General features: G+C 43.3%; 1 protein-coding gene across 1 annotated transcript in view; it reads left to right on the top strand.

Moving 5' to 3' along the window:
• The window catches only part of Dym (dymeclin), a 269,849-nt gene that overhangs the window by 198,994 nt on the left and 44,427 nt on the right, over nucleotides 1-26,428 (top strand). Inside the window, exon 15 of the mRNA XM_028783225.1 lies at nucleotides 14,160-14,342. Coding sequence (XP_028639058.1) covers nucleotides 14,160-14,342 — 183 coding nt within the window. The remainder of the gene's footprint in view (nucleotides 1-14,159; nucleotides 14,343-26,428) is intronic.

The following is a 26,428-nucleotide window of genomic DNA, read 5'->3' on the forward strand; positions in this document are numbered from 1 at the left end:
CACTTAACTCTGGGTCTCAGGGAAAGCATGTTCTGCCTGTAACCAAATAAAAACCTGAAGCTGCCTATTTCTCATCTACAAACTCATAAGACAGCTGACAAGAGAACTGTGACACTTTCTGTTACCTCATGCTCTTTTCTTTTTAATAGTCAAAGACCAGAAAGTCATTTTTGTTTGTTTATGTTTTGTCTTGCTGAAATAATGTCTCACTGTGTAGTCTGGATGGTCATCCTCTCTGCCTCAGCCTCTTAATGTTGGAAGGACAAGCATGTACCACTACACCCATCAGAGAAGCCACGTTTCTTTGGCATACATTTCCGAAGCTCTCATAGTTAGTCATCTTTAGGTCTCGGACAGCCCTGTGACTCTGCAGTACAAACAGGCACCGTGTTTCTGCTTAACAAGATAGTCCATTTCCCTAGAGGTTGAAAGAGCTGTTTACCTCAGAGCACTCCTTGGGCTCCTGGCCCAGCATTCGTCCCATCTCACTGGGGCATGGCTGTGAACACATATTGTTACTTTTACCAGAGGCCAAGCCCTATCTATTCCCAGGGCCTGCTTTACCCATTCAGCCCTCAACCATAAGCATGAGGTAGGTCCAGGAAGAAGAGGTTTGCTTGTCACTTTGCTCCCAGCAAAAGCCATGATGTGACAGTCAGTTCAGTGCGTTCTAGTAATAAGTGACAGACATAAACAAATGTTGGAGAGCTGGGCACGCTGCAGGAAACATCATCATTACATTACTTCCTAGTGCGCTCCCTGAGATTTGGTGGGAAATGACACCAGGTAAACCTGAAGGCCATGTGGTAACACCCACTACCACAAAATCTCTGCCTTATCTTCGGAGCAATCCAAGTATACTCAGAGTTTCCTTAGAGGGGACTGGGGTGATGAACTATTGGCTAAATGTATGTCATGCACATGTAAAACCTAAGCTTGGATCCCCAGCACCCACAGAGAGGGCTAGGCATGGTAACTCATGCCTGTGAGGTTACTGGGGAGGCAGACAGTAGGGTCCTAGAGCTCACTGGCCACAAGCCTAGCTGAGTATGCTTATTCTGGGTTCTTCAAGAGACCCTGTATCAACAAAGATGGACAGCAGTATAGAATACCCAGCATTGCTTTCAGGCCTCCATATGTATGTACAAACGTACACACAGAAGAGTTGCCTATACCAAAGGAAAAGGCCAGGGGCCATGTGCCACTTCGTGAAGGGTGGCCTTCGTGTTAGTCATCAATTTGTTTGCTTTCTGTTCTAATTTTAACCTTTTATTTATTGATAATTTCTAAAAACTTCTTCCCAAGAAATAATGATCTCTCTCTCTCTCTCTCTCTCTCTCTCTCTCTCTCCCTCCCTCCCTCTCTCTCTCTCTCTCTCTCTCTCACACACACACACACACACACACACACACACACACACACACACACAGTTAACACCAGTTAGCAGAAGATGGTCACTCCTAACTCAGGATGTGATGACATTGGGTGTCACTCTGAGGTGTGCCCCCTGAAGTCTGGCCTTATGAAGGAGCAGATAGATCTTCAGTTCCACTACTCCCACCCTCAACTGATGTCATAGAATATGAGCATAAAGAATGAAAATTTGAATTTTTAAGCATATAATCATAAACAATAATAGTTGGAAATGGATTATGTATGTCCTTTGGGTGCCTTTGAGGTTTAGAAAATATAAGCCCACTCACATTTGTACTTGAGATATCTTGACACTTGCTGTGGCAAATGTTCTTTGTTAATATAAAGATCCTCAAACTGCTTTTAAAATCAATTTCTGCCATAAGAAATAAATTACAAATTTAGTACAGGGCCACCTCCTAAAGTTTTTGAATGGTAATTGCTAGGCAATAGGCAGTTGCCATGGCAACATCAGTGAGCCTTGCTCTAATTGTAGGTACAGACTGAGTCACCCCATTGCCATTGACCTTGACTGAAGAGTGGGTATTAGTGGTTATCTGGACAGAATGTGGGCATTGTCCCATTTGCAGGCAATGTAACCACAGCGTTTGATCATCCGTGCTGAATGGGTGTGGTGCAGCAGGGTTGAAGTCAGACTGCCTTCAGTTAGGTCACCTGCATCTGTTATGGTCACAGCATTACACAGAGTATTTTTAACATATTTCTAAACAAATTAACTGCTTAGAGTAACAATAATATTTACATTTTTAAAGTTCTCAAGAATTCAATTTTATTGTACATTTTTACTTCTTGAAAAGCTCAACATATCTTAGTGTTTTGCTCTTAAATGTTTTCTGAATTAGTATTTGTGTTCATTCTGCATTTTAATGATTTTATTATGCTATTTATGTGTGTATGTATATGCATGTGTGTGTTGGTATGTATGTATAGGTGTGTGTATATAAGTGTGCATGTATGTATGTTGTGTGTATATGTACATGTGTATGTTGGTGTGTGTGTATGTGTGATTGTGTGTGTGTATGTTGGTGTGTGTATGTGTGAGTATTCGTGTGTGTTGGCATATAAGTGTAAGTGTGTGGTGTGTGTGTGTGTGCTGTTTCTCCATGTGTACATGTGCTAGAGGTTAGAGATGTTAGATCCCCACAGCTGGAGTTAGAGACAGTTGTAACCAACCAAAATGAGTTGTGGGATCAAAGCTCAGCTCCTCTGGAAGAGGACCACTGCTCTTAAGTTTTTTTCCCTACCATGTCAGCCCATCCCTTTCTCCTGCCCCACATACTTCAAAACAGAAACATCACTTCTGTAATTACTGACCTCTGCAATTCCCTCTCCATCTATCAAAATGACCGTGACTTTCTCCTCTGTTGACTGACTGTCATCACATGAAGACTCAGTCCTGAGGCTTTTTATTACAACGTTGAATCTGATCTGCATCTGCTGTATTGAGTGTTTTGATGACATTGGTCTTTTACTTCAGAATGAACTTTCCCAGATTTCCAAGTCATACTTATGTTTCTGATTTAAGAAAGAATGCAATGAAGATTGGTGAAAACGGCTCAGCAGGTTAAGGTGCTTGTGGCCAAGTCTGGTACCTGAGTTTAGGAACCACATGGTAGGAGAGAGATCACTCTTAGATGTGTCCTCTGATCTACATGCTCACACGGTGACACATTCATGCCCTTCCCCCATGTGCACAATAAATAAATAAATAAATAAATAAATAAATAACAACAAAAAACTGTCCTTTGGTCTAGAGAGATAGTTCAGTGGTTAAGAGCACTGGCTGCTCTTTGAGAGGACCTGGCTTCAGTTCCCAAAGCACACATAATGGTTCACAACCATCTGTAACTCTAGTTCTAGAGGATGCAGCACCTTCTTCTAGCCTCCAAAGACACAGAGCATTCGTATGCTATACATATATACATTCAGGTAAAACATAAAACACCCATCACGTAAACATAAGTAAGTAAGCCATTTAAGTGCTTCTGTAGTCTTGTATATTCTCTATATAAACATTTACCTTTTTTGCTAACGTATTTTATAGTAAATCCTGGGGAATTTTATCTTTTCATACTTAGGTATACATCTCCAAAAACAATGCCATTTTCTTTTATAATATCACACCATTATCACATCTAACAAAAGCAGTAATATTCCCAAGGCATAATCTCATGTAGCATAATCATATTTCTCCTGAATTCTCAGAAATGGCTGTTGGCAGTGTGTTAAATTAGAATTAAGATCACACATTTGGTTGTTATGTCTCTTAAGACTTTAAATTAGAGCAATCCACTTCCCTTTTCTTTGCAGCCGTTAACACATTGCAGAAGCCCAGCCACTTGTACAGAATTTTTCTTCCCTGTTCTAAGCATGGCTTTTGGGTTGCGTTGGGTTGGGTTGGGTTGGGTTGGGTTGGGTTGGGTTGGGTTGGGTTGGGTTGAGGGGGGCAGCGGCCTCCTGTTGGCTCCCTTTTCATTTGTCCTCTGGTCCTCAGAAGGAGTGGAAGCAGTGGAAGGCTTGCACAGGTTCAGACAGATTTGTCTTTCTTGGCAAGGGTTCTTCACAGGAGTCCAGCTTGCTTCCCACCCCAGATTGGACAGTTAGTTTCCTTTAGTCCTGTTCTATGGTGGAGACTAGGTTAGCTTCTACAAACCACAAACTTGGAAGCCTTCACCACCTTGGCTGTGTTTGAATACTGGGCCTTAATGAGGTGATTAGGACTCAAAGAGAATCACCTAGGGGTGATGCCCTCATCCAATAGGGCTGGGGGCCTTACAGGAAGAGGGAAACACCAAACTCTGCCTGTCTCTTGCTGCTCACAGAGGAAGGCCATGGGGTCACACTGAAAAGGTGGCTATCTCCAGGCTGTATGTCTGTGTCTCCCCCGCCCCCCGGTGTCCCTTGTGTGTGTCTGTGTCTCATCTCCCAGGTGTCCCTCGTGTGTGTCTATGTGTCTGTCTCTTCTCCTAGGTGTCCCTCGTGTGTCTATGTGTCTGTGTCTCGTCTCCCAGGTGTCCCTCATGTGTGTCTATCTCACCTCCCAGGTGTCCCTCGTGTGTGTCTGTGTGTCTGTGTCTTATCTCCCCAGCTACATGTCAGTGCTTTTCCTTTCTCTCATCAGCAATATGTCCATTTTTGTTTGCACTTAACAGAAACAAATGTGCTGTGTTCATATTTAGCTCTAGACACGGGTTTTGCCATTATTTCATTGTGGCCTGCTTCCTTTGGGCGTCCCTTGGGTTTATGTTGTTTATTGTCAATTTTATTGTTTAGGAATGATTGTATGATTTTGCATCTTTGAGGGGCTGGAGAGGGCTTGACTGTTGAGCACACCCTGCCCTTGCGGACCAACTGCACTCACACAATTAAAAAGTTGTGGGGTTTTGTTTGCTTGCTTGTTTGTTTTTTAAATCTTTGAGACATGGTCTCACTATGTAGTCCTGGCTGACCTGGAATTTGCTATATAGTCAGGCTGGCCTCAGACTCACAGTCATCTGCCTGACAACATTTTTTCTTTTTAAAGAGACTGGATTTTTGTTTTTCATTATTTTGTCTCTGGGGTGTGTGTGTGTGTGTGTGTGTGTGTGTACATGTGCACAAAAGCACACCACAGAGCATACATACAGGTAGGAGGACAACTCTTAGGAGTCCGTTGTCACCTGTAGCCTTGTAGGATCCATGATTCAAACTCAGGTCATGGGGCCTGCGTGTAATTGCCTCATTCCATGGTGCCATTTTCCAGGCTGCATCTTTCTTTAAATACACCTTGGGTTGTACCTCTCCAATACCATAAATAGCTCTGAGCGATCCATGTTTTCTGAGTGATTTCTAAGGTTTCCTCATCTATTGTTTACTTTCTGTGTGTATTGCTAACAGTTTTCTTATCATCAATCTTTCTCCCATATATAGAGTTCCTGCTTTCATTTAATTAGATTTCTCTTTCATGCAAAGCTGTTTTTTTTTTTTTTTTTTGAGAGTTTTGAGGCTCCCCCCACACACACACAGCTCCTTCCTATCTCTCCATGAAGCTTATGAAAATAGGTTCCTCAGCCGGGCAGTGGTGGCACACGCCTTTAATCTCAGCACTTGGGAGGCAGAGGCTGGCAGATTTATGAGTTCGAGGCCAGCCTGGTCTACAGGGTGAGTTCCAGGACAGCCTGGGCTACACAAAGAAACCCTGTCTTGAAAATCCAAAAAAGAAAAAAGAAAAGAAAAAGAAAGAAAATAGGTTCCTCTTGTTTTCTATCCCTTTTCAATATCCTTTACATTTGAATTGACTTGATGGCTCAGCAGGCTCCCTGGTTCAAGTCCCATCACTGATGGCACTTCACAGTCACAGCTGTCTGTGACCCCAGTGCTAGAGATGGAGCACCCTCCTTAGGCACAAGGCACAGGGGTGGTTCACAAGCACGCAGGCAGGCAAGTGCTCATGCGTGTAGATAACATTTTAAATGGCCGAAAGGACATTTTAACTTCATTTTACATTATAAGTCTTTATGTTCTAGAAATCTTTTGTTGGAAAACTGGATTAGAAATCCATCCTTTATGGTTTGTGGTAGTGGTTTTGTTTTTCTGCTTGATTGCTTCTCAGGCCAAATTCAGTGCCCCTCCCCTTGCAGGAAACTGAGTCTCAGAGATTGCTAACTTTTCTCACTTTTCTCATGTGTTGAGTGTTCCTGAGTCCTTGCCTGCCTTTCCCTTCTGCCTGCCTGCCCTGGAGTAGCTCTGCCCAGAATGTTGCTATGGTAGAAGTGTCCTTCAAGATATCAGCCACAGTCTGAGCCCCTGCTGTTGCCTCTCTATCTTACACTGCTCACACTGGCTGTGCTGGAGTGTAGCGTCCTGGACCTCATGGAGCAGCAGCCCCTAGGAGGTGTTCCTCTGCGGCTCCTTACGGGAACCAGGCTCTCCATGCAGTTCATTTTACCTCCTTGACTTACAGAGCCATTCCTGATAGGTCTAGGAAGACTCCAGATGTGCAAATTATCTGGCTTTTCTGATTATAGAGGAAGAGAGGCATTCTTTGCTCTCTTAGGTTCCACATCCTAAGCAGGAACTCAAGGCCATTTCCTGGTGTGTCATCTTCTACCACCCCCCCTTCACCTCACAGAGCCCATCTGAAGAAACTGAAGCACAAGAAGGTGATTTGCTTAAGTCCACAGCAAGCCAAGAACTGGAAGCCAGCCCAGGATGCCCCATGCTGTCCAGCACTCCCTGTTCTCAGCGTCACTGACTCTGAGCGTGATTGTCTGGCACTTAAGCTTGTACCAGTCACTCTCACAGATCTCTGGGGTTCTGTCCTCCTCAAAACTACCAGTGACTATTCAACACTGTGAAGGAATCAGAAGCAAATTTTTAATTGTATTAATTTGAGGTCACTGAAGATTTTTTATGTTAATCATATTTTTGGTGCCTAATAAGATTTGCTTTCTGGGTTGAGTAATTTTTCCATTTTTTATGGAGACTTAGCCGTGAGTAGTTATTTTGCAAATGACTAACATAGTTGACTCAGCAGAAGTTGCTGAGCTCAGCAGAGTGACACTGAGGCTCTGGGCTTCATCCAATGAGAAGATGGCAGACACTCAGAGAGAGTCAAAGCAGAAAGAGCAGGTGGGGGTGGGGGGGTGTCTGTTGGTTGGTTTGTTGCTTTCTTTGTGGGTAAGGCACATCTTTTCCACAGTGTTGTTTTACCAAGATTTACTCAAGATTTTACTTTTTATAGAGTGTGGAACAGTACTTTTTTTTTTTTTGGTTTTTCAAGACAGGGTTTCTCTGTGTAGCCCTGGCTGTCCTGGAACTCACTCTGTAGACCAGGCTAGCCTCGAACTCTCGAACTCAGAAATCCGCCTGCCTCTGCCTCCCAAGTGCTGGGATTAAAGGCGTGCGCCACCACCGCCCGGCGGAACAGTACTTTTTAAGAAGAATTCAAAAATGAATGCAGATTCTGAAGGTGAATTTAAATCGTTAGGCTGTGACATAGGCACTGTTGCACCTGCCAGCAGAAGCCTGGGGAAGGCTCTGCTCTGCTCTGAATGACAGAGAAGCCACTGCGGGCATCAGGTGGACCAAAGCTGCCCCAGGCTGAGAGCAGCCCCAGAACAGCCCTCTCTCCAGCTCCTGCTGCCGGAAGCCAATCAGCAGCATAGCTGGTCTTCTATCAGAACATTCCTTCTTTTGTGAATTGTCTGGCCATTTTCCAGTTGAGGGAAACAGAAGTTAACCAGTGTCCCCTAATGGCCACAGTTATCTTACCTCTGTGGCACCAGTGCCAGCACAACAGTGTGATGTAGATCACTTGTCCCAGGGGTCTAGTTGAGGCCTGTGGGTGACATTTGAACTACATCCAAGGAAGGTGAGGAAGACTCCTGGACCCACATTCACACACATGAGAGGCATGCCAGAGCTCCACTTCCACTCCACCTGCCTCCCCACTCGATTAAAGTTACCTATTGTCTCCTTTGGTTCCAGGATTTATTCTTGGGCTGTGATTTGTGTGTAATATAAAGCCATTTCTTTCTATCACAAGCTGGATGTTTTGGGAGAGATCCAGTTCTGGCTAGAAATAACATGGTCACAAAGCTTTTCAGTATGTGTGCCAGTGAATTAACAACATAAAGATAACAAGAGTCTATCACCAAAAAATTGCCTTCGAAGGCTGGGAGGGGGAGGGGAAGCCGTGCCTATGCATTTCCTCCCCCTCCCCGCCTTTGGCAAAGTCCCATTAATTTTGTTGAAGGTTTTATTTTCTGCTGAAAATGCAGGAAATTTAGACAACTTTCTTGGAATCCCCCCAAAACTAATACAAACAAGATACATATGCTTCTCTTAAGGAAACTAAAAATAAATGATTTGAAACTGTATAAATTCCCTCTTAAAAGGAAAAAGAAGTTTTTAAAATGAGAGGCAACTCTGAGTGTTGTTAACTGGGTAAAATATTCCCACAACTGCCCACTGAGCCATCAATATTAAATTACTACTTAACACATTGTTGTCGGACTCTCCTCCCTACATGTACAGACAACCAGAATGCCCATGACTGGGACTGTTTGCCCTGGGTCCTTGTTTCTACACTGGAACTGTGCACACATGCTCACAGGCACATGTGTACACATGCTCACACTTTGGCTTGCTGACTTGGTCTGGGCTCCATTCCTGCCATGCAAACTGCGTGTCCTGAAAAGAGCAGGTTGTGAATGGAAAGGCACATGTTTTTGCTCTGAGCACTTGGTTGCTCTAGCCAAGAGCTATCATGTGGGCTTTTGTTTTTGAAACAGGGACTTTCCCTGTAGCTCAGCCTAGCCTAGATGAGATCTTCCTACCTCTACCCTGAGTGTTTATATTATGTTAAGTTTGTTTTCCTGAGGTAGGGTCTGGAACTCACTGTACAGTATGTAGACCAGGCTAGCCTGGAACTCACAGAGATCTGCCTGCCTCAGCCTCCCAAGTTCTGGGATTAAAAGCATGTGCAAGCACACCTGACTATCTTTCTTAGTCTTAAATGAGCCAGAAAATTCCTTTCATTATTTTATTTTAAGATTTTGTTTTAAACGTGGGTGACAGTTTGCCTGATGCATGTCTGACACCCACAAGTCAGAAGCAGACGTCAGATCCTTAGAACTGGAGTTACAGATGGTTGTGAGTCTCCATGTGGATGCTCAGAGCTGAACCCAAGTCCGCTTTGAGAGTAGCAAGTGCTCTTAACCACTGAGCCATCTCTGGAGCCCCATGCTTTCATTACATTTTAACCAATCCTTCAGGGAATACTATACAGAAAATTGATTTACACTGTATAATAAAATAGGCTTTATAAAAGTAATATCTTTTAAAATATAACCAATTCCTTTGATTCTCTCAGGTGGTCTCACCAAAGATGCCATTTGCTGCTTTCTGAGGTAACTGTAGAGCTAGCAGTCAACAAACATCTAAATCCCAACACTCTTGAGTTTGAGGCTTGGTCTGGAGAGAGAGAGAGAGAGAGAGAGAGAGAGAGAGAGAGAGAGAGAGAGAGAATGAGAATATGAGAGAATGAGAATATGAGAATATTAGTTTCATGTTACTTAGTTTCAGGATAGCTAGGACCACACATAGAAACCCTATCTTGGAAAAAAAGACTAAGAAATATGATTTCTGAGTTCTTTGGCTTTTTTTTTTTTCATTAGTAGTTGTCTTAGGGTTTTACTGCTATGAACAGGCATCATGACCAAGGCAACTCTTATAAGGACAACATCTAAATTGGGGTTATAGGTTCAGAGATTCAGTCCATTATCATCGACGCAGGAACATGGCAGCATCCAGACAGGCATGGTGCAGGAGAAGCTGAGAGTTCTACATCTTCATCTGAAGGCTGCTAGCAGAAGACTGGCTTTCAGTCAGCTAGGAGGAGGTTCTTTTTGTTTGTTTGTTTGTTTGTTGTTTGTTTTTTTTGTTTTTGGTTTATATAATTTTTTTTTTCAAATTGTAATTTGTACTCATTCACACAGGGGTTGTAAACACAGAAAGACAAGATGTCGGGAAGGGGATGACACTGGAGCACGGGTGTTTAGGGGGAATACAGATATTTTTCAGAACTGGGTGATGGTTCAGGGAATAGGTCACTATGACTCTGCCTATGATTCACTTGTCCTTATCTAAGTTGGTAATATCTGCCAAGGCTACCTATTTACAAGGTCTATGACTACTCAGGCTGGTAAATTGTCACAAAAACTGCCTGTTTACAATAGCTTATAGCCATCTGTTTCAATGTTTTTCCACTGAGACCCAAGACTTGGTGTTAGTATACATGTATGACAGGCCTACTGCTGATTTTAGGCCTGTGGCTGATTTTAGGCCATCAGTGTGTAATCAGGGCTGCCCCTGACATCTCCTCCCTTCTCTAAGTATAGAAGGGCTGTGGCAATTGTAAACTTGCGAAGGTGGGGATAGAGGCCTGACCTCCAGTAATTGAAGGGGACCTTGTAATGGCTCCGGTCCCTCTGTCGTTGTCCAGTAGGAGGAGGTTCTTAAATGCCACAATCACAGTGACACACCTACACCAAAAAGGCCACACCTTCTAATAGTGCCACTTTCTGGGCCAAGTATATACAAACTATCACAGTAGTAATAATAGCTAAAGTAAAAAATGTGTCGTGGTGGTGGTTGTTTGTTATTGTTGTCATTGTTGTTGTTATGTACTTCAAAGTCTACAAGTTCGCACTTTGGAGAGCAGTGTACTTCTGGAATGCCCCTACTATAGCCTATGTTGCGCAGTTTTAAAGTCCTTACAAATGCTACTGAAACGGAACTTCATGGAAAAAATATCTACTAGGAGGCTGAGGGGTTAAGTCAAGGTCAGCAACTCATACTGAGCATGCTCAAGCCCTGGAATTCAACCCCAGCACCATTTTTAAAAAGTCAGTCGCATGGACTAGCATGATTAAATAACCTTTCAGATCTAAAGTAAGTCCTGGGATTTGGATGGTGCTGTCATTAAAGGAAGTGCTCCAATTAATTTATTCTAGGGTTTTTTTTATCCTTTTCTAACTAATGATTATTGCCTAATAATACTCTTCTAGAAATGAAACAAGATGAATTTTATTGATCTCTTGTCATGTGTTATGGGCACCTGCCCCAGAAGCCAGTCAGAGTGGCAACTTGGTGACTCAAAGGAAATTGCAGAACGTATTTACTGGGGTAGTGTTTCTTGGAAATTAGAATTAACCAAAAGTTTGATACTCTTGTTTTTAGCAAATCTGAATTCCCCTGGCATGTAATTTACCCTGATTATCTCGTGATCTGCTTGGTGCCTGGAAGCTGCAGTTGATCCTCCAGCAGGGATGTGCAGACCCACAGAGTAGTTTCTAGGAAACAACACAGTAGGAACTCCGGCTGCTTCTCAGAGGATAATCAAAGTGGTTAGCAAAGAACTGCCGCCACATAAAATGGAGATGAACTGAATACTAGAACTGTGTGCTGTGTATTCCAGAATAGATTGGTTGATCACTGGGGTAAGCCTGAGGAAGGGAGGGAGGGAGGGAGTCTGGCAGTATGGCAGCCAGCAGCCTTGCTGTCCAGCAGCTTCAGAACACAGTTTAGGATCACACGATAGGCTTCCTGACTCATGACTATGCTAAACAGTCACTACATTGAATAAAATGATGTATATGGAAATTCTTGGTACAATTCTAGGGACATAATTAAAACCGATCCATGTAGGTGCCTGACTTCAAGGTGACCTCAGTCTTTCTGGGCGGGGTGGGGGGGATTAGAGAGAACCCTGGTGGGAATAACTGTACCTGGGATCCAGCTGTGCAGCCTGGGAGCTGCCTAAGCTGCACACCCTGTGTCCTCAGGTAGGACAGACTTAGGTACACATGAGTTACGCATTTAGAATCTCACTCGGGGTATGATCAAGAAAACAGCTGAACTTATGTGCTGTGGTTTTTAGAGTCAACTTTATATTCAAATGTTAGTAATGTAAATTATTTACAATGTTCTATGGTAAAAGAGATGGTGATAGGAAGTTATTATAGTCTGTGACTTGTTCTAAGCTTGAACTTCTAAATTATATATAATTTCTCATTTTTGTTTCCTAATCAGTTCACAACATTAAAATACCAAAACTGCCTTACATTTCAGTAAGTTTGACATCATGTGAAATATCCTTCCTTTGTTTCCCTAAACTATATTTCTAGTTAATAATAAAAATAATGATAGAAACTGTATTTTCTTGCCATTTAATTTAAACATCTGCATCTAAACTGTAATAGTGTGGTAACACATTAAAGGGTAGCATTAGAATTTATCAGAGTGGTAGTATATTCCTTTAATCCTAGCACTTGAGAGGCAGAGACAAGTGGCTCTCTGAAAGTCCCAGGCCAGCCAAGACTATGTAATAGAGATACCCTGTCTCAAGAAAAAAAAATGGGGGAGGGGGGGTATCAGAGAAACAGTATCAGAGAAATTAAATAGAATACCTAGTACCTCCTTTAAATGTGAGAAAGTTCACATAACTGAAAAATCCTTTTGCCAGATTGAGGCAGAGTAACCACTGACACATACCTGCATAGTGATGCATGCTTGTAGGCCCAGCATCTGAGAAAAGGAGGCAGAGAGGTAAAACCAGCCTCATGACATAGTGAATTCAAGGCCACCCTGGGCTACCTGAAACCCTGTCTTTAAAAAAAAAAAAAGCTAATGTAGGGCATGCTTATTGATTTTGAAGTATTAAAGTTTCTACTTTACACTTCCCTGACTGGTGTTTTAGCTTGAGATTAAATGAGCAAGTCCTGGTTGTTGGGGGAAATTACTTAAACATTGGGAATAAGCTAAGCTATCAGCACATAGTTAATCTTGGAAATGTGAATTTAATATATCAGGATCTACACTTAACTAAGTTGATGTGTTAAATATTCATTAGAATGAAATTTGGCATCTTGGCATGGTTAGGCTTTTCTAAAATGACCTCAGAAAATCCTGAAACTCATTCCTCCTCTAAGAAAGAAAGCAGGGCAGATGAATGGACATTCTGACAAGTGGTGTTGTAATTTACGAAGCTGGAAGTTGACCTCCTGCTTGGCTCTGAAAACATAAACTCAGAGATGCTTATAACATGAAGGCATTTAAAGTACACAGCTATGGCCAAGACTGAAGTCAGTGTTTCTTGATGAGCCCCAAACTGAGTGAGCAGTTTGGGAATGAAACAGATTGACCAATGAAATGCTGCCCACAGGGCCTGGGAAGAGGCCATGGGGCCTGGGAGGTCAGCAGTTGGTGGTACAGCACTGGAGAGCCTCAGAGAAGGCAACACACACACACACACACACACACACACCTAGACTCCCTCCCTGCTGGTAAGAACTAGGCAGATGGCTCAGCAAAAGCCTCGCTTGCTTACTTTGAGTTTCTGCCTTACAGTCATTTCACATTCAGAATGCAAAAGACTTGTTGTCTTAATTACTGTTCTCATCACAAATTCCTGAGCATCTCCCCACAAAACAAAACAAAAAGCAGTCTAGGGAAAAGAGTTTGGCTCACAGCTCAGAGGAACACAGTCCATCATATGGGAAAGCAGGATGGTAGAACACAAGGTGACATGTCACATTGGAGCCTCAGCTGGGGAGCAAAGATGCTGGGACTCAGCTCCGTTTCCCTTTTTACTCAGTCTCTGGCCCAGCCCGTGGGATGCTGCCACCCACGTTCAGGAGTAAACCTCTGTTAAACCTCTCTGGAAACTCCTTCAAAGACATATCCAGTCAGACTGATGATGGATGAGCCATCACAACTGTGAACTCTGAGCAGGCAGTGACAAAACACAGGCTAATGTATCTGTAAATATGACATGGAGATGTCGGTGTAGAACACGGGGTCGTGTCCTGACGTGAACACTTTCTTGGAGTAGGTCAGACTTCAGGACTGGCCATGCTGTGGCAGTCTAATGATTTAGGCAGGGAAGACCAATCAGGATCTGGAAGTGGGAGCTAAGTGGGCTGCAGAGCTTCCTCTGTATTGGCTCGTATCTAACTTAGTATATGAAATTCTAGTTATCCCAGACTAAGTTAATACCATTTTAACTCCCATCTCTTAGTAACAGATGAACCTAGCTCTAAAATTGTTGACAAAATCTTGAAGGACATACCTGTGTATTCTTTCCAGTGCTATTGAAATTATCACTGTCACTTGTATTTCAGTTACTTGTGTGGCAGGGAACAGAACACTGACTGCTTGTTGGGATTTCCTTTCTCCACAAGGCCCAGGACCTCAGTGTCATTGAAGAAGTGATTCGGATGATGCTGGAGATCATCAACTCCTGCCTGACGAATTCTCTGCACCACAACCCAAACTTGGTATACGCCTTGCTTTACAAACGGGACCTCTTTGAACAATTCCGAACTCATCCCTCATTCCAAGACATAATGCAAAACATTGACCTGGTGAGTGTGCATGGAGCGGTTAGTCTCTGTTCTCTTCTTACTCACTTGTGACATCAGCCATTGCATAGTCCAAGTTGTCTTCAGACTCAAACTATACTCATCATCCTCTTGCCCCATCCTCTAAAGCACTGGGATTTGTAGGTATGGGCACCACACCCAGCATGATTCCTTTTTAAGTGCTAAAAGTGAGAACGTTCAGTCTAGCAAACTGCTAAGAACTGTCTACCAACAGTGAATCTCTTTGGGCATGGATTGTATGCACCCTTGCTTTGCACTAACAGCTGTATTCTATCTGATTGTGTGTTTTTCTCAGTAGTATTCTCTGTGTGTGTGTGTGTGTGTGTGTGTGTGTGTGTGTGTGTGTGTTAATAAAAAGTTCATGTTTCTTTAATACAATACTATATTCTGCCCTACTGGACATTTATCTCATTAAGATTTTCTATGATACTGTCAACTCTTTGAATATCTTTTTTTTTTCTCTTTTTCAAGACAGGGTTTTCTCTGGTTGTCCTGAACTAGCACTGTAGTCCAAGCTGGCCATGGCCTCAAACTCACAAACATCTACCTGCCTCTGCCTCCCAAGAGCTGGGATTAAAGGCATGCGCCATCACTGCCCGGAAAATATCTCCAATTTCCATACTTATCTGGCCTATATTGTAGATGTCCTAAAATATATTTAACCATTATTACATTATTGGACACTTTGGTTATTTCCAGTGTTTCTTATCAATTTCTAACTAATGAGCAGTTTGTAAATAAATTATCTCACATTTCAGATTATAATTTGGGGGCTCCTTTTGTTTGCTTGTTATTGGAGGCTCTGGCTCCCTGCCTGATGGAGACGTGTCTGGCTCCATCTACCTCTTCATCCTAGGTCACAGGTGGACGCCACTATGCCTCGTTTATCTTCTGGTGTTGATTTAAAACTGGAGCTTTACTGAATGACACTATAAGAGGATATCTATATTTTCAAGATTCAGAACAGGCTGCCAAATTGCTTTCTAGAAATATGATACAGTTTCTATATCTGTGTATTGTCATATGTGTCCACAGGTAACCTATGGGACACTTAAGTGTTTGTTGCCTTGAGGGTTTTTTATAGTGCAAATCTGGTATTTCATCACTATTTCACTTTCTCTAGCATGCTTAAACATTTTATGTGTCTGAAATTCTACCTCCTGTCCTTTCCCAAAATGATTTTTCCGGGTTATTTATTGCTGTATTAGTGATTTCTAGTTCACTGGGGTCCATAAATATTTAAGTAGCTAGTATGACTCACAGAGTATCTTTAGGAAGACTAAAGAAGTTAACTTGTCCTAAAACACATGGATAGATAACTAAGGGTGTACATGCGCATGGTTTCCTCTACAGTGTCTGTCTTTATTACTTACCTTTCTGTCACTATGACTAAGATGCCTGAGAGAACCATAAAAGAAGCAAAATATCTTAGTCCTCAACCTCACTGAACCTGTGGAGGAGGAGACAGTGCCACATGGTGAACAGGAAGCAGAGAATAAAGAAAGAACTAAGGACCAGGCTCAGCCTCTAGAAGCTGGCCCACCTCCTAAAGTTTATACAGGCCTCCCAGGATAGCATAACCAGCTGGGCCCCAGCATTCAGCATCTGACCCTGGTGGAATTGCCCCGTGAAATGTAGCACACCACAGAGCTTACCATGGGGCGCTGCCATTTCAACTCTGTGGCTCTGCATCTAAGTTTCACCCATCCTTTAATGGATGGCATTATAATACTACCTTGTAATTCCTTGATTGCTATTGAGCATAGGCACATCTCATAGAGTTTTCTGAAGCTCTGCTTACACCTCTTGCCAGGCTGGGTGTGGTGGTGCACACCTTCACTCCCCAGCACTGGGGAGCAGAGACTGACAGCATGCTCTACAGTGAGCTCCAGGGCTACACAGAGAGCCAGGACTGCTCAAAACTCTTGGCAGTTTTCTCTTGGGTTATTTGTTCCTTGTTCATACTGCAGTTATACTGCAGATTTGAACCTTTCTCAGTGACTATTGCAAATGTGTGCCCACTAACGCTGCTCCAGACTTCCTGGCAGAGGCAGACACTGCCCTCAGAATGTCAGAATGGTCAAGCAGCAAGCACTCTGCCTGCTGCCCCACCCTATGCTGGTGCTTCTGAGCAGCTGGCATGGCCTTGTGGGAATTTCTTCTCTGTTCTCTAGCTGCTTCCTGTGCTCTCCGCCTGCTGTTCTCTGCTGTGGGTAGAGCATATATACTAGAGTAGTTTTCTGGAGCATAGGTGATATGAGAACACTTTTTAATGAATGCATAATGTACTTTATAATAGAGTGGTATTTCAGTCTGTGTACGTGAATGCCAGGTGAGCATAGCAGCCCATCTGTAAGTCCAGTCTTGGAAGTCAAAGAGAGGAGATTCCCTAGAGTAAGGTAGCCAGAGAGATTAGACATATTCATGAGCTCTGGGTTTGGTTCAGCTACTATGCCTCAATGAATAAGTGAAAATGAGGTGGTTTGAATGAGAATGGCCTCTGAAGGATCAAATATTTGAATGCAACACTTGGTCCCCAGTCAATAGGACTGTTGGGGGAAGTACGAGGAGGTGTGGCCTTGTTGAAGGACACTGAGGACACTGAGAGCAGGCTTAAGGTCTCAAAAGACTTAACATCAGTTCACAGTGACAGTCTTTCCTCCTACCCCCCTTCCTCTGCACCTGTGGTCGTGTCTTAAAAGGTGAGCTATCAGCCACTGCTCCAGTGCCTTTCCTGCCATGAAGCTCATGGGCCTTAATCAACTGAAACCATAAGACCCAAATTAAACACTTTAGCTTGGCCATGGAGTCTTCTCACAGCAATAGAAAAAGAACTAAGGCAGTGATCAAGGTTGATTTTCCTGTAACAACCTAAAGCCCTCACATACATGTGTTCAGGTGTGTCCATACATGCAAATATACACACACAAATGGAGGGAGAGGAGTATATGTTTAGAGATCATATATTCTCTAACATGAATCATTTCTTTATGTTGAGACTACTTATAGTTTCCTTTTCTAGATATTTTGAGATAAATTTTTTAGATATTTTAATTTCTTAAGTATAAAAATATTTTTCTCTTTTGTATTCATATGTTTGTGTGCATGTATATATATGACAGTGGGTACGTGTGTGCCAGAGTCAACGTCTCAGGGGTTGGTTCTGCTTTTGTTCACCACTGAGCATGACAGGCCACCTGACCCACAGCCTTACTCTGCTTCTCCTGCCTCGCCTGCCTCTCCTCCTCTCCTTCTCTCCTGCCTCTCCTGCCTTTCCTGCCACCCCACCACAGGGACACTGGGCTTACAGACTTTCACTACTGAGCCCAGCTTCCTTTGTCTTCTGAGATTCTAAACTCAGATGCTCGCCCACTGAGCCATCTTTGCGCCCCGAAAATGTTTTGTTCTTCCATTTCTCTCTAGGATTGCTGGTCTCTTCATCCTTTACTTGTGAAATGTCATGTTTTCCTGCACCTTGGTTGCCATTGGTCACTTTTGCGCTAAGGATGAGTATTCATTGGTGTTGAATCTGAGGAGATTACTTCTTCCCTGCTGTTTCTCTATGACATTCTTGTTCTTGAGAGCTTTCTCTCATCAGAACCTTTAAACCTCACTTCTCAGGCTAATCATTGTTCCCAGGTGAGAACTGCCAGGCTCCCACCAGGGCTCTGTAACCCTGTCTGCAGGGTCCGAGGGCTGAGTTAGGAGTAAGGAATGGCTTCTAGATGGACACCTTTGCTTGTGAGTTATACCTTGCATATGTACATAGCTTCTGGTCAGGTTTCTGATAGTTCATCTCTGTCCTTAAAGGGCACTCTACCAAGTTAGGTTCCCGTCCCCTCAATTCTGTAGTCTGATGTAGAGTGGTGACTGAACCGAAGTCAGCTTTGGGCCCTAACTCCCTCCCTCCTGTCCAGACTCTCACTGCACAGGCGTAACAACTGCTGCATGCTCTGAGATTCTCACAAGAGCCTGTGACTGGAGCTCCAGTGGAAATTGCTGCTGCCAGCTAGTCATGGACCTGCTCTGCAGACAGCTGTTGATGAAGAGAAATAAAATCGAACAAAGGGAGGAAGGAAAGAAGGAAGAGAGGGAGGGAGGGAGGAAGGAAGGAAGGAAGGAAGGAAGGAAAGGAAGGAAGGAAGGAAGACCATTTTGCTTCCTAATGTAGTGGTACAAACCGGGGATCTCAGCATTCAGAAGTCTGAAGCACAATTATCATGAGTTCAAGGCCAGCCTTAGAAACATTAGGAGACCCTAGAGGCAGGAGAAGGAGAAACAAAAACAACCCTTTGCTGGCAGTTTAATTAATGCCTTCCTGAGTCCCTCAGGGTTGCAACTAGAGCAAACCATGGAGCTGCTGCTGCTCCTCTCCCTCCTCCTCCTTCTCCTCTTTCTCTTCCTCCTCCTCCCCCCTCCCCTTCCTCCTGCTAAACCTGTGTCTGCATCATGTGGGTATGCACCCCAGTGGCTGATGTTCTCATAGTTGCCGCCACTGCAGCCGTGATGCAGAGCCCAGTATGCATGTATATTTTTTCTACTGAGCCTTGACATTTTAGGCAGTTCTTTTTTTTTTTTTTATTGGATGATTTATTTACATTTCCTATGTTGTCCCCTTACCCCATCCCCCACCACCCCCTCGGAACCCCCAATCCCCTCACCCCTCCTCCTTCTTCTCTGTGGATGTAACCTCTATCTACCCCCCCACTCCCACCTCCCCACCCTCAAAATTCCCACCCCCTGGGGCATCCAGCCTTCATGAGGTCAAGGTTCTCTTCTTCCACCTATGCCCAGCAGGGCCCTCCACTTTTACATATTCAGCTGAAGCCCTGGATCCCCCCCTAAGTGCTCCCAGGCTGGTGGTTTAGACCCTGGGAGCTGTGGTTGGTTGGTATTGTTGCTCTCCTCATGGTGCCATAAATCCTTTCAGCTCCTTCAGTCTTCACTCTAACTCCTCTATTGAGAACCCCATGATCAGTTCAATGGCTAGTTGTGAGCATCTGCCTCTGAATATGTCTGACTCTTGAAGGCCTCTGAGGAGATATCCATATCAGGCTCTTATCAGCATGCACTTCCTGTCTTCCACATCAGCATCTACCTTTGGTGATTGCACATGGGATAGATATTCAGGTGGAGTGGTCTTGAGACGGCCCCTCCTTCAGTTTCTGTCCCTCACTTTGTCTCCATATTTGCTCCCTTGAGTATTTTGTTGCTCCTTCTAAGAAGGACCGAATCACTCTCACTTGGTCTTCCTTCTTTATGGGCTTCATGTGGCCTGTGAGTTGCATCTTGGGCATTTCAAGGTTCTAGGCTAATATCCAATAATCAGTGAGTGAATACCATGTGTGTTCTTTTGTGATTGGCTTACCTCACTCAGGATGATAATTTCTAGTTCCATCCATTTACCTAGGAACCTCTCGAATTCATTGTTTTTAATAGCTGAGTAATACTCCATTGTGTAAATATACCACATTTTTTGAATCCATTCCTCAGTTGAAGGACATCTGGGTTCTTTATACCCTCACCATTATGAGTAGTGACATAGGCTTTTTATTTAAAAGAGTATTTTTCCTGATTCCAGATCCTCCTCAACTGTAGGTTTAATTTCCATAAACTCCTGCTTTGATTTTTTTAAATGTATCTAGATGGTTTGCCTAGATGTGTGTATGTGTACCATATGCATGCAGTGGCCAAGAGGGGCAGAAGAGCAGGTCACATCCCTTGGGACTGGAGTTACAGTTGGTTGGGAGCCACCATAACCACTGAGTCATCTCTCTTCCTTATAAACTACTTTAAAAATTGATGGCTATTAGTATTAATGAATCCGTGAATCAAATTATTGCTCAAGGGATACCCATCTCAAATTGTCCCTGCCTCCTGTAATAAGGTGATTTTTGAAATCTGTAGGCTGTGGTTTATAATTTAAGGTCCTATGTTAAATGTGTGCTCTGGTATAAGGAAAAGTGCAGACAGGGATGGGCGATGCAGCCCCAGCTCTGATCCTCACCCCGGCACTCCACCCCTCCCCTGCACAGGCTGCTCTTAAGTCAAAGACTAGACTGCTGGCTGGAAGTTGCTCTTGGCCAGAAAGCAGCTTTATAGAGCAGAATTCATTTGACAAATTCATTTCTGGTTCCTGTTTGTACCATTTTTGGAAGCATGAAGCACTTATATTTAAGAATCATGATGCTCTTGAGTTAAAAAGCTAACAAAACCCTTTCTCGATATACATTAGACACTGTTAGCTGTTTCTACCTCAGTTCCCTGGAAAGCTAATGAAGATGGAATGTCAGCTGTGTCACCAAGCAGCACCACTCCGATACAAAGCTATGATAAGATGACATTTGATTGGCAAACTGAGTCTGCACTGGGAAGAACTATAAATACCTAGTGAGAAGCAATAGTTTGGGATGTTTAAAAGTAAGAGGTCTCAGGACCAAGAGCGTCCTTTGTAGGGACCCAGAAGCTTAAACTGTCAAGAGAATGCTGGTGTCCCTTGGACACATACTTTCTAAGCTGGGATAGCTGCTGCATCCACACACACTGGTCTGATTCCCTCACATTAAAGTTGTCATTAAGGGCAATGATTTTCTGTGAAACTACTGCAAGGATTCTCAACTGGGCCTGACTGTTATCACAGCTTCTCGAGAGGCTTAGGCAGATCCTGAGGCAGAAGGATGGCACTGAGTTAGGAATGGTTAGAGTTTGAATCTGTAGGTGGCATGTGTATGTCCTTACAAAGGATAAAGCCTCTCGGGGTCTTGTCTTCTTCCTTTCTGGCACATAGCCCTGCTTGGCCTAGAACTTGTGATCCTCTACCACAGGCTCCTAAGTGCTGGGATCACAAGCTTGAACTACTTACTTGCCTGTTGTCGGAATGAGCCATTCCATGGCACTTAACCTACATTCATCAAGTATGCAGTGACTAGATTTGACAGCACACTGCTTTTCAGTTCACAAAATCAAATTTCTATCGAGAGCACTCCGAGTACACCTGAATAGGCCGTCCTGTTCGATGCTGATCTCGCTGGCTCCTTCTCCATCCCCTGAGGGAAACAGTCCTTGGAAAGAGGGGACACAGCTGGTGTGGAGTCACTCTCCTACTTGAATCCAGCTCATCTCGTCCTAAATCCCACGTCCTCTACACGTCCTCGGAGAAACCTAAGAAAGGCTCACCATGAATAAGGTTTCCAACATTCCAATAACTCTGTTAGATACTGTAATCAAAAATAGTCCTGGGCACACTGGGAATGTATCACATTCAAGACTCCATACATAGTGACGTGGACCCAATAAGATGCATCAGTGAATCTCTCCTCTTTGCTCTTTTGTACTTCACCTCTCCTCCCTAGATACTGAGCCAGGCTCAGCCAACCTTGACTGTTGCAAAGGATTGGAGGAGATGAGGAACCTGCTGTTAGCTTTAGCTGATGGAGTTGAGAACTGGTATTTTTTTCAGTAAGATTTGGTAATGGCTGAGTAGCTCAGATGGGAATGAGCACCTTTAATGTCTGCTAAAGGAGGTGGATGTGTTTTTCAGATGCCCAGATTTATATCCCCCACTGAATATTGTCTTTCTGTCCAGAACAGAAGAGAGTGTCATCTGACTGCATTAAGGAGCCAGAATCAAGCAGTTAGGACACCATTACAGTGAAGACTTGAATAACTTCCTAAGTACCCAAGGGAGGAAATGGCTGAAAGACCATGCTGATCTCTGGGTGAAGAGTTTACAGTTTACATCATGTTTCTGGTCCTGACCATCTTGCTGCACATTCAGTCGTTTCTTTGACAATCCCACAAATATTTAGGTGATTGAATCATAAACTTTTATTTTCTCCAAAGAGTGAACACAGGACTTTCTTCTCTTCAGTTTTTCCAACCACAGTAAATAGTGTCAGTATCTATTCAGTTGTTTAAGGAAGTGAAGGATAGTGTCTTAATTAGGGTTTCACTGCTGTGGAGAGACACCATGACCAGACAACTCTTATAAGGACAACATTTCATTGGGGCTGGCTTCCAAGTTCAGAGGTTTGGTCCATTGTCATTACTGTGGGAAGCATGGCAGCATGCAGGCAGACATGGTGCTGGAGGAGAGTTCTACATCTTGATCCCAGGCAGCCAGGAGGAAACTGGATTTTCTTTTTCACACAAGGAGGAGCTTGAGCATAGGAGACCTCAAAGTCCCAACTCCACAGTAACACACTTTCTCTAACAAGGCAATGCCTCCTAATAGTGGCACTCCCTATGGCCAAGCACTCAGACACTTGAGTCTGTGAGGACCATTCCTATTCAAACCATCACAAGGAAGAAAGGAACAGGAGCAAATTGGAATGGAGATTGGAAGTTGAGATTTATAGAGAGTGGTTAGGAAGCCTCTCTGAGGAGATACGTTTGAAGCAAGACTTGGAAGAACTAGATAGTGAGCCCTGTTGCTGTCTGGATAGAGTGCTCAGGCTGAGAACAGGGGTGAGGTGAGGTGAGGTGAGGTGAGGTGAGGTGAGGTGAGGTGAGGGAGAGTTGTTTGGGAAGGAATGGGAGAAGATGTGTTGAGAAGACGGGTGAGGCTGGTTAATAACCACTCCTTTGTCAGAACCCTTTCCGCTGCTCAATTAAAGCGAGTGGAGTCCTTCTATTGTATGATAACAATACCTCAATATATTTACTACTAAAAAATACATTTCCTGATAGGGGTTTCTACCTAGGACACTGAACAACAACAAAAAACAAAAACAAAAAAAAAACAAAAGCAGAGGGGAGTTGTTGTTATTTTGGAGGGGGGTGGGATGGGTTTGTTCGTTTATGTTTGTTTTATTTTTATATATCAGGGAGCTGAGGTCACAGGGCAACCAGAATGCCTGGATCTCAAGAACGAATAGCCACACTCTCCCACTGTTCTCTAAATTAAGGTGAGATACCAGGGCAGGGTCCCTGTGGCACAGCACAGAAAGACCAGACCACTGCCATACAAGGGAATGAACAGAAGCCAAGTGTGGCTTTAAAGTTTTGCCTGAGAATAATAGCCTGAGATAACTCGCAAAACACCTTGTGCCCTTAGGACACTTGGTTACTGGAAAAAAAGGGAAGAAAATGACACCTGTTTGGAAGGAAGTGTCAAGAAACTGCATTAGCCTCTAAGAGTATCATTAGAGCTGTATGTCTACCACAAAACTCACCATAGGGTTATTTGGCTGCCACAAACAAGGGGAATGAAAACACTGGAGGAAAATATCACACTAGATCCCAGGTCTACAACTTCCTTAAACTCATAGTCTTCCAGTAGCAGGGCCAGGATAACTGCTTTCTGCCACCAGCCTAGCAAGCGCTAAGTCATAAGCGACAACCACCCACTGCTGAGGAAGGATCAACAGCATGGATCTAGCACATGCACGGATAACTAAAAGCAGACAGGGAGCAAATGCTACTGTCAAGAAGCCTGCGGGGCCTAAGAGAAGGCCTGTTATCATTAGATGGTGCAGTATACTGAAAGGAGCCATAGCAACCAAAATCTCACATCCAGTTACATCCAGCTTACCCTCTGAGTAAATGGGCTCATCTTCAAATCTGGCCCATCGCCAAGGCCACCTCAGCCTCTTCGGCTCTCTACACATTGTCCAAGACTCAAACACACACAGTGAGGACCCCCCCCAAAAAAAAAGCAAGAAATAACAGAATAGACTCAGTGATGATTCAGATGTTAAAATGATCAGCCAAGCACTTATATTATCATTAAAATGAATTAATTATTATTAATAACATATTGTTATTACATTTTATATGTGATATATATTATGTATGATATATAAGATATTTGTTATATATTTTATAATTATATATTTTATAATTAATTATAACAATTGTTATTAGTTATAAAATTATTAAATATCATTACATTAAAATCATTAAAATGTCTAGGACAACTATCAATGAAGTCTGCCTTCCCCCGCCCAGTACTGACTAAAGTACAGCTTCTACAGCCTGTGAAGAGACATTATCATCTACGGTCTTTAAAAGAAGAATGTGAGATAGACCCTGTGTTGCGATCACAGAGCTTGCGATACTCCCTCTCTACCTTGTCCTTTACGGAAAAAGCTTGCCGACTCCTGACCTGGTGGGATAGGTGACAGTGTGTATAACCACCAGTGATATTTTCCCTTATAGAATCCCAGAGATGGACACTACAGGAGAAAATATCCAATAAGAATGCTGTGCCAGCGCACCACCACGACAGGCTCATCAGTAGGCCTGGGTGTGGCGAGGGGCTGGGGATGGGACTTTTAAAGACAGATCACTAAAAATTATGCTAACAAACATAGAAGAAAAATGGGAAACGAGAGTGGAATATCCAAGAGCTGTGAGATGACATCAGACAGTCCAGTGTGTAATTGGAGTGTGTCAAAAAGAAAAGAGAAAGAACAGGCCTAAGACGTAAAAAGGCGTCAAAGCCACAGATCTAAGACTCTTGGAGAACTCCAGGCAGAATCAGTCTGTTGAACACCCACATGCTCTTTAAATATCTGAAATATAGGGGCTGGAAAGATGGCTCAGGGGTTAAGAACACTGACTGTTCTTCCAGAGGTCCTGAGTTCAATTCCCAGCAACCACATGGTGGCTCACAACCATCTGAAATGGGATCTGAGTCCCTCTTCTGGTATGTCTGAAGAGAGTGACAGTGTACTCACATACATAAAATAAATAAATTTAAAAAAAAAAATATCTGAAATATAAAGAAAAGAAAGAATACAGACTTGCATGCAGTTAGAGAAAAGAGCAGCATCGTATGCACAAGCTCTGAGGACAGAGGACGACAAACAGTAACAGAAATCTTGTCAGAAACCATACATAAGACAGTGAAAGACGCTTTAATGTAGTGGGGATGACATGTCAGTAACCTAGAACCTATTCCACAGAGAGGATAGAATCTAGAAATGTGACGGAGGTGTGATCAGACAGAAAGCCTGCTGCTGTTAGTTACCCTGGAGGAAGTCCTGCAGGAACTTACCTGCACAGAGAGACCATACTTGGCAAACTATCAGCTCTCCAAAAAGAAGGCAAGCGTTCCCAAATGGAGGGTGGAGACAACGCCGTGTTGCGCCTAATTTAATTCCCTAGCCCCTGTGTAAAACCCAGATGTGGTGGTACAAACCGAAGCCCAGCACCGGGGAATGGCAGAAGGTCCATAGGGCTTTGCTGGCCTGTCAGTCTAGCTTATAAACAGCAACTTCCAGCTCCAGTGAGAGACCCCGTTTCGAAAGTAAGGTGTAGAACTATTGAGGAAGACTCTTGCCTCTACACACAAATAGCACATTATCTTTAAAAAAAAAAAAAAGACTTCCCAAAGTGGTAAACGTTAAAGAAACCACAAATGGCTTTTTATTGCATTGATCCGGTGTATAATTGGCTTTTAGCCAAGCACTGTGGTACATGCCTCCTTTAACCCTAGCACTTGGGAGGCAGAGACAGGCAGATGTCTGAGTTCCAGGCCAGCCAAGGCTACATGGTGAAACCCTGCTTCAAAAACAAATAAATAATAATGGGTTTTTTAAAGAAGGAATTACCAAATTGTTCTCTAAGGAAGCAAACAGTATGTCTTTGAGGATTTAGGAACTACTGTCTTATCCCAGCTATTCAGCTCTGAGGTTGTAGTTCAGTGGCTGCCACAGGAAATACAGATACCAATAGGTATGATGCATTAGAATAAAATTTTATTTATGAAGACAGGCAACAGGCCAAGATTCAGAAAGGGCCATTTATTTAATTTTTTAATTTAATAACATTTTTATGATACAAAAATTATGCAAATAAGTTCTAAAGAAAATTGCCTTAGTCTAAGTAAGACTAACTTCTAAGTTCTCTGAAAATAATGAAACTACTTTGTATTTTGAAAGAAGAGCTTTTAAGCCAGGCGGTGGTGGCTCATGCCTTTAATCCCACCACTTGGGAGGCAGAGGCAGGCGGATTTCTGAGTTCGAGGCCAGCCTGGTCTACAGAGTGAGTTCCAGGACAGCCAGGACTACACAGAGAAACCCTGTCTCGAAAAACCAAAAGAGAGAGGAGGGGGGAGGGGGAGG

Source organism: Grammomys surdaster, unplaced genomic scaffold, assembly GCF_004785775.1.
Source record: "Grammomys surdaster isolate TR1022 unplaced genomic scaffold, NIH_TR_1.0 1036, whole genome shotgun sequence".
Taxonomy (NCBI): domain Eukaryota; kingdom Metazoa; phylum Chordata; class Mammalia; order Rodentia; family Muridae; genus Grammomys; species Grammomys surdaster.